Raw genomic sequence first — 13,609 nt, 5'->3', positions numbered from 1 at the left:
TGGGTTTGGCGTTTCTATCTACTAACTTTACTAAACCTGATATTTCTATTCAGTGTATTGAATCACCATAACTCTGAGGTATCACGCTCACTGTCTTGTAGTAACGTCTATCTTCGATATGTCCTTTACGCCCGATATTCACTCACTTGCACCTAAAGAACATCTTCCAAATCTGCTCTATTGCTAAGATGGAAACCATAACAGACTCATTATCGTCCTGGTCCCATCTTATCTTGATAACTTCAACTATTCGCATTTCATTTACTAAACTCTCCTCCCTCTAATCCCTGGTAAATGAGAAGCCAGGCTTATGGTTCTCTCCAGACACTACGCTAATTACTTAGTGCCACTCCCTGCACTGCCCTGTGCTAGTAGTTGACCATTCACATTAGAATAACCTTTAGACTTGAATTTGAGAGGTCCAAAAGAGGCTGAGATCTGGTCCCCACTGGTAATATTATATATGCCACAACAGTAACATCGTCTGACAGGGTCTTCAGGTGTCTGCCCTGGACCAGATGCTTAGCAGCCAGAATATTCTTCTGTACTGCCATTAACTCCATCAAATTTGACGAGGAGCTCCTGACTGCAAATGACCATCTGCCCTGCCAAAATTCCTCTCCTAAATTAACCCCTCCCCAACCCTAAAGACTAGTATCCACGATCCAAATGGAGCAGGGGATGCCGGACACAAGGTTTTCCAGGTTTATTCACCATGAAGGGGAAACTTTTGTCTTGGATGAGAGGTGAAACCCCAAATCCAAATAACTGGAGGGAGCCATTCCATAGACCAAAGATTTCTCTTTGAAAAAGGACAGAAATCAAATTGGGTCCATCTGACGACAAAAATTGTGGATGCCTTATATGTTAATCCTATAACCTTATCCTTGGAAAGAAAGGACTTCCATCAGGAAGAATCTAACTCTATACCCAGGAAAGTTATTAACTTCCACCCCAGTCTCCCCAAGGTTGCACAGAGGTGGTGGCAATGGTCTGCAGATTCCAAAGGAGAAGACAAAATAAAAAGGAAGTCGTCTAGATAAGGGACCAACAACAGCCGTGAAGATGAAAAAAAGCCACCACCTGAGATGACCTAAAGCGAAAGGCACAATATAGTAAGTGCAAAAGGAAATGGTTTATCCACAGTGCTAGCCTCAGAAATCTTTGGAAGAAAGCATGAATCGGGACATGATAAGAGTCATCCTCCACATCTAGGGATCCCGTTCAACAATCTGGTAAAAGATGGTGGAAGACAGTCTCCAGCCTGAACCTTTTGTACTTTGTATAGGAATTTGTCAGAAGAATTGAGATTTATCATCACTCTGAACTTCCCAATTGGATTTTGGATCACAAAAAGCGGGGTGTAAAATTCTCTCCCTAGTTTTCCCTCTTGGGCTGGGAATGCCACCCATTTCTGGATCTGGGAGATTACTTCTTTCTGCAAAGCCCTCATTTTTTTTGTTACAGATCTCTTGGATGCTTGGTAAGGAGGAAGAGAGGTGAACTCTAATTTGAATCCTTCTTGAAGACGCACTTGCTCGAAGTAATGTCTTCTCAGGCCCTATCAAAAGCAGACAACTTCTCCCCCACTGGAAAGGCGGTGTCATTGTTTAAGGTCTTTACTCCTCTTGTCCAGCTGAGAAAAGATAAGGCCCTTGTTACTCTTGTTGAGGAAAACTTTCTTATTCTCCTGAGGTCTCTCCTATTCCAATGAAAGGACCTCTAATTCCTCCTAAAGGAGTTTGCAAAAAAATGGAGAACCCTTTGCCTGTCTGAGGCCTTGTTGAGTAATTAATCTGGCCAGAATTAGAAAAGGACACAATCCGGGCAAATAGCCTGATGGCATCAGCTCCAATGTCAGCTGCTTTCATAAAGGATGGACTAGAGGCCAACATGCCTGTGCTGCTTTAAGCTCTATCTCCACTCCCCAACACATATTAGCGACACAGGTGATCTCCAGCTGAAAGAAATTTCTAGATATGCATTAATAAAGAAATGCACAGTCACTATATGTCCAGACTGAAATGTCTCCTCTTACCTGCTGATGTGAGGGGCTGCTGATCCTCCATCATCACCTCCTTGTACAGATTCTTGTGTCCTTCTAAATACTCCCACTCCTCCATGGAGAAATAGACAGTGACATCCTGACACCTTATAGGAACCTGACAACACAATGACACAGTCATCCCCAGAGCCCTCCCTTGGTGTTCTTGTATAATGTCCCAGCATTCCCAGCAGCGCTCACCTCTCCGCTCAGCAGCTCAGTGATCCTGCTGGTAAGTTCTAGGATCTTCTGCTCATGTCTCAGTGAATGAGGTGGAGGCTCGGGGTCCTGCTCCATCCTCCTGACACACGGGGTGTCACACACTCACCAGACGACTTCTTCACTACTGTGTAATCCTGTGTATGGTGAGACACTACAGGTCACTACAGAGAGTCTAAGAATCCTTCACCTGTCCAGTCATTGCCCTGGTTTATTCCTAGAGATAAGAGTGATGTCATGTGAGACTCTCACCTCTCCAGTGATCAAGGAGATGATCTCCAGGGCCAGCTCTAATATCCTGGTAGACATGTGGTTTCTGGCCTCGGCCATCCCTGGTGGGTCACTGATGGAGAGGACCATTGTCTTGTACCTGAGGGAGAACGAGGAGGACGAGGGTAAGATCCCATCAGGGAATAATAAATGTCTACGCCGAGTGAGAAATATAATATTATATAGAAATTATTATAGAAATATGAATATAATATACTCCAAGTATACAATGGAGAGGTCTTACACATCACTGATATAAGCTGCTGCCTTAGGCTATGTTCACATTACTGCTGTAAATCCCTTGTTCTGATCCATCAGAGAATATCATCAGAACAGACAAGTCTACAATATCTGCAGTGTTATATCCACGGCTCCTTCCCTTCTATCACATAGATGTGGCCGCGGCTGCTCCATATACAAAGAATAAAGCCAAAAGTCAGGAATAAATCCTCTGTCCCCCCCCCCCCCTTATACTGTAAGACCAACATGAGCACAGAAATAGACATTATTATCTGCATGACAGCACAAAAGGAGCCACTATCTAAGTCCCCGCAGTAGTGTCCAGTGTGCAGCCTGCTGGGAGTTGTAGTCCTCCCTCTCTCCCCCCAGGTCTCCCCCATATTGTGTCGGGGCTCCCGGTCACCTCCTCTCCTCACTTACCCCCTCACTCTTCAGGGCAGGACACTCTCTACCTCACACACGTCCTCCTCATCACTAGTCATGTGACCCGGCGTGTCACCGGAAGGGGCGGGGCCTCCCACAGGCTGTACCAGTATATAAGGAGGGGGAGACTGTATACAGGAGGAGAGGGCTTACATGGGGGTGTATACAGGAGGAGAGGGCTTACATGGGGGTGTATACAGGAGGAGAGGGCTTACATGGGGGTGTATACAGGAGGAGAGGGCTTACATGGGGCTGTATGCAGGAGGAGAGGGCTTACATGGGGGTGTATACAGGAGGAGAGGGCTTACATGGGGTGTATACAGGAGGAGAGGGCTTACATGGGGTGTATACAGGAGGAGAGGGCTTACATGGGGTGTATACAGGAGGAGAGGGCTTACATGGGGTGTATACAGGAGGAGAGGGCTTACATGGGGTGTATACAGGAGGAGAGGGCTTACATGGGGATGTATACAGGAGGAGAGGGCTTACATGGGACTGTATGCAGGAGGAGAGGGCTTTCATGGGACTGTATACAGGAGGAGAGGGCTTACATGGGGTGTATACAGGGGGAGAGGGCTTACATGGGGATGTATACAGGAGGAGAGGGCTTACATGGGGGTGTATACAGGGGGAGAGGGCTTACATGGGGGTGTATACAGGGGGAGAGGGCTTACATGGGGGTGTATACAGGAGGAGAGGGCTTACATGGGGATGTATACAGGATGAGAGGGCTTACATGGGGCTGTATACAGGAGGAGAGGGCTTACATGGGGGTGTATACAGGAGGAGAGGGCTTACATGGGGGTGTATACAGGAGGAGAGGGCTTACATGGAGGTGTATACAGGAGGAGAGGGCTTTCATGGGACTGTATACAGGAGGAGAGGGCTTACATGGGGGTGTATACAGGAGCAGAGGGCTTACATGGGGCTGTATACAGGAGGAGAGGGCTTACATGGGGGTGTATACAGGAGGAGAGGGCTTACATGGGGGTGTATACAGGAGGAGAGGGCTTACATGGGGGTGTATACAGGAGGAGAGGGCTTACATGGGGGTGTATACAGGAGGAGAGGGCTTACATGGGGGTGTATACAGGAGGAGAGGGCTTACATGGGGGTGTATACAGGAGGAGAGGGCTTACATGGGGGTGTATACAGGAGGAGAGGGCTTACATGGGGTGTATACAGGAGGAGAGGGCTTACATGGGGCTGTATGCAGGAGGAGAGGGCTTACATGGGGCTGTATGCAGGAGGAGAGGGCTTACATGGGACTGTATACAGGAGGAGAGGGCTTGCATGGGGCTGTATACAGGAGGAGAGGGCTTACATGGGGGTGTATACAGGAGGAGAGGGCTTACATGGAGGTGTATACAGGAGGAGAGGGCTTTCATGGGACTGTATACAGGAGGAGAGGGCTTACATGGGGCTGTATACAGGAGGAGAGGGCTTACATGGGGCTGTATGCAGGAGGAGAGGGCTTACATGGGACTGTATACAGGAGGAGAGGGCTTTCATGGGACTGTATACAGGAGGAGAGGGCTTACATGGGGCTGTATACAGGAGGAGAGGGCTTACATGGGGGTGTATACAGGAGGAGAGGGCTTACATGGGGGTGTATACAGGAGGAGAGGGCTTACATGGGACTGTATACAGGAGGAGAGGGCTTACATGGGGTGTATACAGGAGGAGAGGGCTTACATGGGGCTGTATACAGGAGGAGAGGGCTTACATGGGGTGTATACAGGAGGAGAGGGCTTACATGGGACTGTATACAGGAGGAGAGGGCTTACATGGGGTGTATACAGGAGGAGAGGGCTTACATGGGGGTGTATACAGGAGGAGAGGGCTTACATGGGGCTGTATACAGGAGGAGAGGGCTTACATGGGGCTGTATACAGGAGGAGAGGGCTTACATGGGGTGTATACAGGGGAGAGGGCTTACATGGGGATGTATACAGGAGGAGAGGGCTTACATGGGGGTGTATACAGGGGGAGAGGGCTTACATGGGGGTGTATACAGGAGGAGAGGGCTTACATGGGGATGTATACAGGATGAGAGGGCTTACATGGGGATGTATACAGGATGAGAGGGCTTACATGGGGCTGTATACAGGAGGAGAGGGCTTACATGGGGCTGTATACAGGAGGAGAGGGCTTACATGGGGGTGTATACAGGAGGAGAGGGCTTACATGGGGCTGTATACAGGAGGAGAGGGCTTACATGGGGCTGTATACAGGAGGAGAGGGCTTACATGGGGGTGTATACAGGAGGAGAGGGCTTACATGGGGGTGTATACAGGAGGAGAGGGCTTACATGGAGGTGTATACAGGAGGAGAGGGCTTTCATGGGACTGTATACAGGAGGAGAGGGCTTACATGGGGGTGTATACAGGAGGAGAGGGCTTACATGGGGCTGTATACAGGAGGAGAGGGCTTACATGGGGGTGTATACAGGAGGAGAGGGCTTACATGGGGGTGTATACAGGAGGAGAGGGCTTACATGGGGGTGTATACAGGAGGAGAGGGCTTACATGGGGGTGTATACAGGAGGAGAGGGCTTACATGGGGCTGTATGCAGGAGGAGAGGGCTTACATGGGGCTGTATGCAGGAGGAGAGGGCTTACATGGGACTGTATACAGGAGGAGAGGGCTTTCATGGGACTGTATACAGGAGGAGAGGGCTTACATGGGGCTGTATACAGGAGGAGAGGGCTTACATGGGGGTGTATACAGGAGGAGAGGGCTTACATGGGGGTGTATACAGGAGGAGAGGGCTTACATGGAGGTGTATACAGGAGGAGAGGGCTTTCATGGGACTGTATACAGGAGGAGAGGGCTTTCATGGGACTGTATACAGGAGGAGAGGGCTTACATGGGGGTGTATACAGGAGGAGAGGGGTTACATGGGGGTGTATACAGGAGGAGAGGGCTTACATGGAGGTGTATACAGGAGGAGAGGGCTTACATGGAGGTGTATACAGGAGGAGAGGGCTTACATGGAGGTGTATACAGGAGGAGAGGGCTTACATGGAGGTGTATACAGGAGGAGAGGGCTTACATGGAGGTGTATACAGGAGGAGAGGGCTTACATGGGGGTGTATACAGGAGGAGAGGGCTTACATGGAGGTGTATACAGGAGGAGAGGGCTTACATGGGGCTGTATACAGGAGGAGAGGGCTTACATGGGGGTGTATACAGGAGGAGAGGGCTTACATGGGGGTGTATACAGGAGGAGAGGGCTTACATGGGGGTGTATACAGGAGGAGAGGGCTTACATGGGGGTGTATACAGGAGGAGAGGGCTTACATGGAGGTGTATACAGGAGGAGAGGGCTTACATGGAGGTGTATACAGGAGGAGAGGGCTTACATGGGGTGTATACAGGAGGAGAGGGCTTACATGGGACTGTATACAGGAGGAGAGGGCTTACATGGGACTGTATACAGGAGGAGAGGGCTTACATGGGGCTGTATACAGGAGGAGAGGGCTTACATGGGACTGTATACAGCAGGAGAGGGCTTACATGGAGGTGTATACAGGAGGAGAGGGCTTACATGGGGGTGTATACAGGAGGAGAGGGCTTACATGGGGGTGTATACAGGAGGAGAGGGCTTACATGGGGGTGTATACAGGAGGAGAGGGCTTACATGGGGGTGTATACAGGAGGAGAGGGCTTACATGTGACTGTATACAGGAGGAGAGGGCTTACATGGGACTGTATACAGGAGGAGAGGGCTTTCATGGGACTGTATACAGGAGGAGAGGGCTTACATGGGGCTGTATACAGGAGGAGAGGGCTTACATGGGACTGTATACAGGAGGAGAGGGCTTACATGGGGCTGTATACAGGAGGAGAGGGCTTACATGAGGTGTATACAGGAGGAGAGGGCTTACATGGGGGTGTATACAGGAGGAGAGGGCTTACATGGGGTGTATACAGGAGGAGAGGGCTTACATGGGACTGTATACAGGAGGAGAGGGCTTACATGGGGCTGTATACAGGAGGAGAGGGCTTACATGAGGTGTATACAGGAGGAGAGGGCTTACATGGGGGTGTATACAGGAGGAGAGGGCTTACATGGGGTGTATACAGGAGGAGAGGGCTTACATGGGGGTGTATACAGGAGGAGAGGGCTTACATGGGGGTGTATACAGGAGGAGAGGGCTTACATGGGGGTGTTTACAGGAGGAGAGGGCTTACATGGGGCTGTATACAGGAGGAGAGGGCTTACATGGGACTGTATACAGGAGGAGAGGGCTTACATGGGGGTGTATACAGGAGGAGAGGGCTTACATGGAGGTGTATACAGGAGGAGAGGGCTTACATGGAGGTGTATACAGGAGGAGAGGGCTTACATGGGGGTGTATACAGGAGGAGAGGGCTTACATGGGGGTGTATACAGGAGGAGAGGGCTTACATGGGGGTGTATACAGGAGGAGAGGGCTTACATGGGGTGTATACAGGAGGAGAGGGCTTACATGGAGGTGTATACAGGAGGAGAGGGCTTACATGGGGGTGTATACAGGAGGAGAGGGCTTACATGGGGGTGTATACAGGAGTAGAGGGCTTACATGGAGGTGTATACAGGAGGAGAGGGCTTACATGGGGGTGTATACAGGAGGAGAGGGCTTACATGGGGCTGTATACAGGAGGAGAGGGCTTACATGGGACTGTATACAGCAGGAGAGGGCTTACATGGGACTGTATACAGCAGGAGAGGGCTTACATGGGAGTGTAAGGAGAGGGCTTACATGGGACTGTATACTGCAAGAGAGGGCTTACATGGGACTGTATACAGCAGGAGAGGGCTTACATGGGACTGTATACAGCAGGAGAGGGCTTACATGGGACTGTATACAGCAGGAGAGGGCTTACATGGGACTGTGGTCTGCAGGCGCATGGCGTTGTTGCGCCGTGGAGGGGTCGCAATTTGTTCCACTGTCTCTGCGCCGTCCAGCATCTATGGAGTTAATTCCCTTGCTGCAAAAAAAGTCTTATTGTCCCCTGCCATCAGGTGCCAGGGAGGGTTTTTGCCCGCAAGGGAAAAATAGGGAAAATCTGAATCCTAGACTTAGGGAAAGCACAGTATCTGGGAAGGATAAAGGGACTGGACTTGTACACACCCCTGATTTGCCAAATCCGGTGCCTAATGGCAAAGGTCCACGGCTTATACATTCTGCCATGACACAGGCCAAGAGCAGGAGGAGAGCAATAGCTGACGTCAGACGTAGTTTTGGGACGGAGTTGTCCCCAGGGGTTCGTGTCTGGCTCACTCCTCACCATTTTTGTTTGTGGTCCAGAAGCACATGGCGTCGTTGCACCATGGAGGGGGGGTAGTGTTAGGACTGTGCGACAGGTGTGGCCATGATATCACAGTCGCAACCTGTTCCACTGTCTCTGCGCAGTCCAGCATCTATGGAGTTAATACCCTTGCAGCCGATAGGCGTGGTCGGCATGCTGACTGACACTGGTGTCAGCCTATCGGCATCTAGCCTGAAGCACCTGGGCTGCTGATCGGTCCCGCCTTCTTTCTATTTAAGGAGACTGGATTGGACACTCGCTCGGCACTCTAATACCATTTGCTATATGTGTGTGCCTGGGTTCCTGTGTGGTTCTCAATATCCACATTGCGTTTGTCTGCACAATACATTAGTTGGCAGTAGCTGCCTAGGCAGGCAGAAATTCCCTTATGGGTTAAAATTGTGGGTTCCCTTAGTTATTATTGTGACCCTCCTACCTTAGGCAGCCTGCTACTTGTGGTATTACAGCTGTGGTGTGGTGCTGCCCAGTAAGCTGCTGGGAGCACACGGTCATATTTGTGTTGTCTAGTGGTGAAGTAACCACTAAGACTAATATTCATTTAGGCGGCTGCTCTGAGAAGTTATCAGAAAAGCACTTTAGTTTTAGGTGTAGTCCGGCAGTGAGCTTCACTGTTGGACCTTGTTCACACCTGCACACCATGCAGTTCAGAGCCCAGTGGGCTTCGCAGGATATTCATTTATTTAGCTTTTTCAATATATCCTGCTAACCGTAACACTCCTTCACTGGCCTCCACACAGTAACGTGCACAGCATACTGACACCCTTTTCTTGCCCCACACTGTATATTGACTCTCCTTTTGCCCCCATACAGTATATTATCTTCTTTATTGACCACAGAGTAAATTGTCCAATTTTTGGACCCCTCCTATTACCCCCTTTCTTGCCCTACACAGAGTAACACATTAGGCTGTTATATATTCTAACAAGTACCAGCCTGTCTCTGCTTTGGCTTCAGTCTTCTTTAGCGGCTTTGTCCAGATACTGAACAACAACAGCCATAATATCCAGACGTTGTTTGACCTCATGTACGTTGGGTGTGTCGCCTCCTGGAGCTGAAGTGGGGGGCCGGGACAGGAACAAGGGTTAATAAGAATATATCAGCCACTACCAGATCTCTGGGGCCCCACAGGTGGGTTGTATTATGGGCATACCTGGGCCTGATATCAACTATTCCCGGCCTCCATGAGAATCTGTTGTAGATTATGTATGACCTTTTTTTTCTAAGCCATAAAAATTTAAATTTACTGGAATTCTATTCAATAAGTGCTGACTACAATGTGACAATGACGTCTGGTGTTTGTATTGGGATGTACCACAAGCATTGATGTCTGTCCTGGTAGCCAAGGAGGTGGATATAGGCCGTGCTGAAATCTACCCCAGCTCATAGCTCATGTCAGTAATCTGGTGTAAATGATGGTAAATGTGACCGGGCCTGGTCCATTGTCTTAGGACAATATGTGTTTATTGATTTCTCATGTACAAAGGTGTCCACAGCCTGTAAGTAAGAAGCCCCCTGTGCCCCATAATGTTACCTATAAAACTACATCTGCTCCTACAAAACACAATCCCCATAAGAATACAGTGACAGAATTATGTTTTAGTTTTGGCTCTTAGAAAGCAGCGACAAATTGTTATCAAAGTTTCTTTATTCTGTAAGAGATAAAATATAAAGGTATCTACATATTTGGTGTCCCCATAATCGCAGCGACATCATCATAAAGGGAAAACATTATTTATGTCACATGGTAAATGGTGAAATTGTTGTTACATTTAATAAAAGTTCATCAATAAATTCCATCTATCCTGAAATGTTACTACTAAAAAATACAACCCGCACAAAAAACTAAGCCCTCATACAGCGACATTAATGGAAAACCGCTCAGTCCTAAAGGTCCAAACTAGAGGTGTCCTGCAGGTTATAGACTGATGGCTCATGTATCCGATCATCAATATCAATATCAGATCAGCGGGGTCTGACTCCTCACACAGCCAGGAGGATAAAATAATGCCACTGTAAAAGAGTCAAGATTTCTAGTTCTAGTTTCTTCTGGATCTGAATTGAGCAGTTCATGTAAGAAAACCTCCGAGTGTATCTGAAGGAAAGCAGTTCTGTAAAGAAGAGACGATGAAGATTCCTGGAAGGCGACTCTGGGTGTAGTAATGGCTGGTAAATATACTTTATATCAGGGTCACATAGTTCATGATACCTATGTACAGAAATACCGCAGTGACATCTTACTGGTTACACTTTACTGGGGAATTGTTCTTGTTTTGTGACTTCTCTCATGTCTCTTAAGATTACTTTGTTGGCTAAAACATTTCTCACATTCTGAGCATGAATATGGCTTCTCTCCTGTGTGAGTTCTCTCATGTCTCTTAAGATGACTTTGTTGGCTAAAACATTTCCCACATTCTGAGCATGAAAAAGTCTTCTCTCCTGTGTGAGTTCTCTCATGATCTACAAGGCTTGATTTGCAGCTAAAACATTTTCCACATTCTGAGCATGAATATGGCTTCTCTCCTGTGTGAGTTCTCTCATGACTCTTAAGATTACCATGTTGGCTAAAACATTTCCCACATTCTGAGCATGAATATGGCTTCTCTCTTGTGTGACTTCTCTCATGTGTCTTAAGACTACTTTGTTTGCTGAAACATTTCCCACATTCTGAGCATGAATATGGCTTCTCTCCTGTGTGAGTTCTCTCATGACTCTTAAGACTACTTTGTTTGCTAAAACATTTCCCACATTCTGAGCATGAATATGGCTTCTCTTGTGTGTGAACTCTTAGATGAGTCACAAGATTTGATTTGAACGTAAAACGTTTTCCACATTCTGAGCAAGAAAAAGTGTTGTCTGCAATGTGAACTTTCAGATGTCTTGTAAGACACCATTTTTGGTTAAAACATTTTCCACATTCACAACATGAATATGGCTTCTCTCCTGTGTGAGTTCTCTGATGTCTTTGGAGAAGACTTGAAGTTGTAAAACATTTCCCACATTCTGAGCATGAATATGGCTTCTCTCCTGTGTGAACTCTTAGATGATTCACAAGATGTGATTTTAAGATAAAACCTTTCCCACATTCTGAGCAAGGAAAAGACTTTTCTCCCGTGTGAACTTTCAGATGATATGTAAGATTTGATTTACTACAAAAACATTTCCCACATTCTACACATGAAAATGTCTTCTCCTGTGTGTGAAGTCTTTGATGCTCCACAAGAGATGATTTACGAGCAAAACATTTCCCACATTCTGAGCATGAATATGGCTTCTCTCCTGTGTGAATTCTCTGATGTCTTTGAAGATGACTTGAAGTTGTTAAACATTTCCCACATTCTGAGCATGAGAATGGCTTCTCTCCTGTGTGGGTTCTTATATGATCTACAACATGTGCTTTTCTGCTAAAATGTTTCCCACATTCAGGACATGGAAAGGTTTTTTCATCTCTGTCAGTTCCCTCATGTATGGAAGGATTAGGTTTCATGTCTGAGTTCATGGTTCAGAACCAGAAAAGATTTCCCCAGTCTACGTCCAGGTCTTCTTGTACCAATCTGTGATGATCTTCTCCTTTATATTCGGGGGGTGTCTATGGAGCCGCTCATCAAGTCACCGCCTGCAAAATGAAACAGAATTTTTTCAAAACAATTATAATTTTATTAGTGAGATACTGTAATTACCGAGACATGTTGCACAATAGTCACCAAATCACCATATGAGGATTTCTTATACACAACAGTGTCAGTAACAAGTAATGAGATATCTAACAATCTACAATCTACTAAATCTAGTTATTCCGAATACAGAACGGACTCTTATATTGTGTATTAGAAAGTCTACAAACCCTCTACCGGGTCATTAAAGGGGAAATATCAGGTAAGTATTACCCATAGAATACCTGATTGGTGGGGTCTGACTGCAGAGACCCCCACCAGGTAGAATGTAGACCTGTCATGTGGTGGATGACGCCCCCATACGGTTCGGGAGGAGCATCAGAAATAGCTGAAGTAAAGCGATTGGCTATCTCCGGTGCTCCCATTGTTGTGAATAGGAACCCGGTGTTGTCCGTCCACCAACCGACCTACAAGCTGCAGTCAGAATGAATGTGCATTGGGGAAAAACACACCCCATTGTCAGGATCGGAGGGTGTCAGGAGTCAGACCCCGCCGATCAGGTATTTGCAATCTATCATATGGATATAGGATAAATACTTTTTATGGCATAACCCCTTTAACCCCTTCCCGCCACAATCAATTTTCATTTTTGACTCTCCGCCTTCCAAACCCTAAAACTTTATTATTTTTCCGTTCACAGAGCCGTATGAGGATTAATGTACTTTGTCTGGGGGACAGATTGTAATTTGTAATGTTACCATTTATTATTCTGTACAATGTACTGGGAAGCTGGAAAAGATACTGAATGGGGTGGAATTGGAAAAAATCTGCATTTGTGCGATATTCTTATGGGTTTTCATTTTCAGTCGTTCACTGTACAAAAAATAGACTCTTGCAGCCGCCATACTCTGACACTTGTAACTTTTTCATATCTCCATGTATGGGGATGCATAGGGCTTGGTTTTTGTGGAGCAAGTTGTACTTTTTAGTTACATCATGGATAATGTCTATTGCTTTTTAGTCAAATTTCTATGGAAGGTAAAACAGCAATATAAGGCGACACACCGGTAATTTCAGACACAGGGATACCTAATGTGGACGTGTTTAACTATTATAGGTCTTCTAAGAAAAGGGGGTGATATGAATGTTTTTTTATATTTGTTAAAAATTATTTCTACATTTTCCTTTTTTTGCCTTCCTAGAGGTCTTGAACCTCATTATTATTAATATAACCCATCACGATGCTAATACAACACAATGCATTGTATATTATGGGCAGTTCTATTACAGGCTGCATAGAGGAGCCTGTAATACAGGGATATGCCAGATAAACCAATGGAGGCCTTAATGCCTGTGATCACTGCGGGCACTGATCGTGGGTATTACTGCCGGGTCTCTGATGTATAATACAGTGCAATCCCCGTGGCTATTACAGCTGCTCAGCTCCTGGACAGTCTGTATAATCTAATACCCGACATCCATA

General features: G+C 46.9%; 1 protein-coding gene across 1 annotated transcript in view; it reads right to left on the bottom strand.

Annotated features, from left to right (window-relative positions):
• Nucleotides 1–13,609, bottom strand: part of LOC142194227 (uncharacterized) — a 270,460-nt gene that overhangs the window by 2,468 nt on the left and 254,383 nt on the right. The window contains 5 exon segments of the mRNA XM_075263244.1: nt 2,039–2,162; nt 2,246–2,331; nt 2,334–2,400; nt 2,516–2,633; nt 10,768–11,804. Coding sequence (XP_075119345.1) covers nt 2,039–2,162; nt 2,246–2,331; nt 2,334–2,400; nt 2,516–2,633; nt 10,768–11,804 — 1,432 coding nt within the window.

This window comes from Leptodactylus fuscus, chromosome 2, assembly GCF_031893055.1.
Source record: "Leptodactylus fuscus isolate aLepFus1 chromosome 2, aLepFus1.hap2, whole genome shotgun sequence".
NCBI lineage: Eukaryota > Metazoa > Chordata > Amphibia > Anura > Leptodactylidae > Leptodactylus > Leptodactylus fuscus.
The sequence above is the reverse complement of the archived record's forward strand: the minus strand, read 5'-3'. Positions and strand labels throughout refer to the sequence as shown.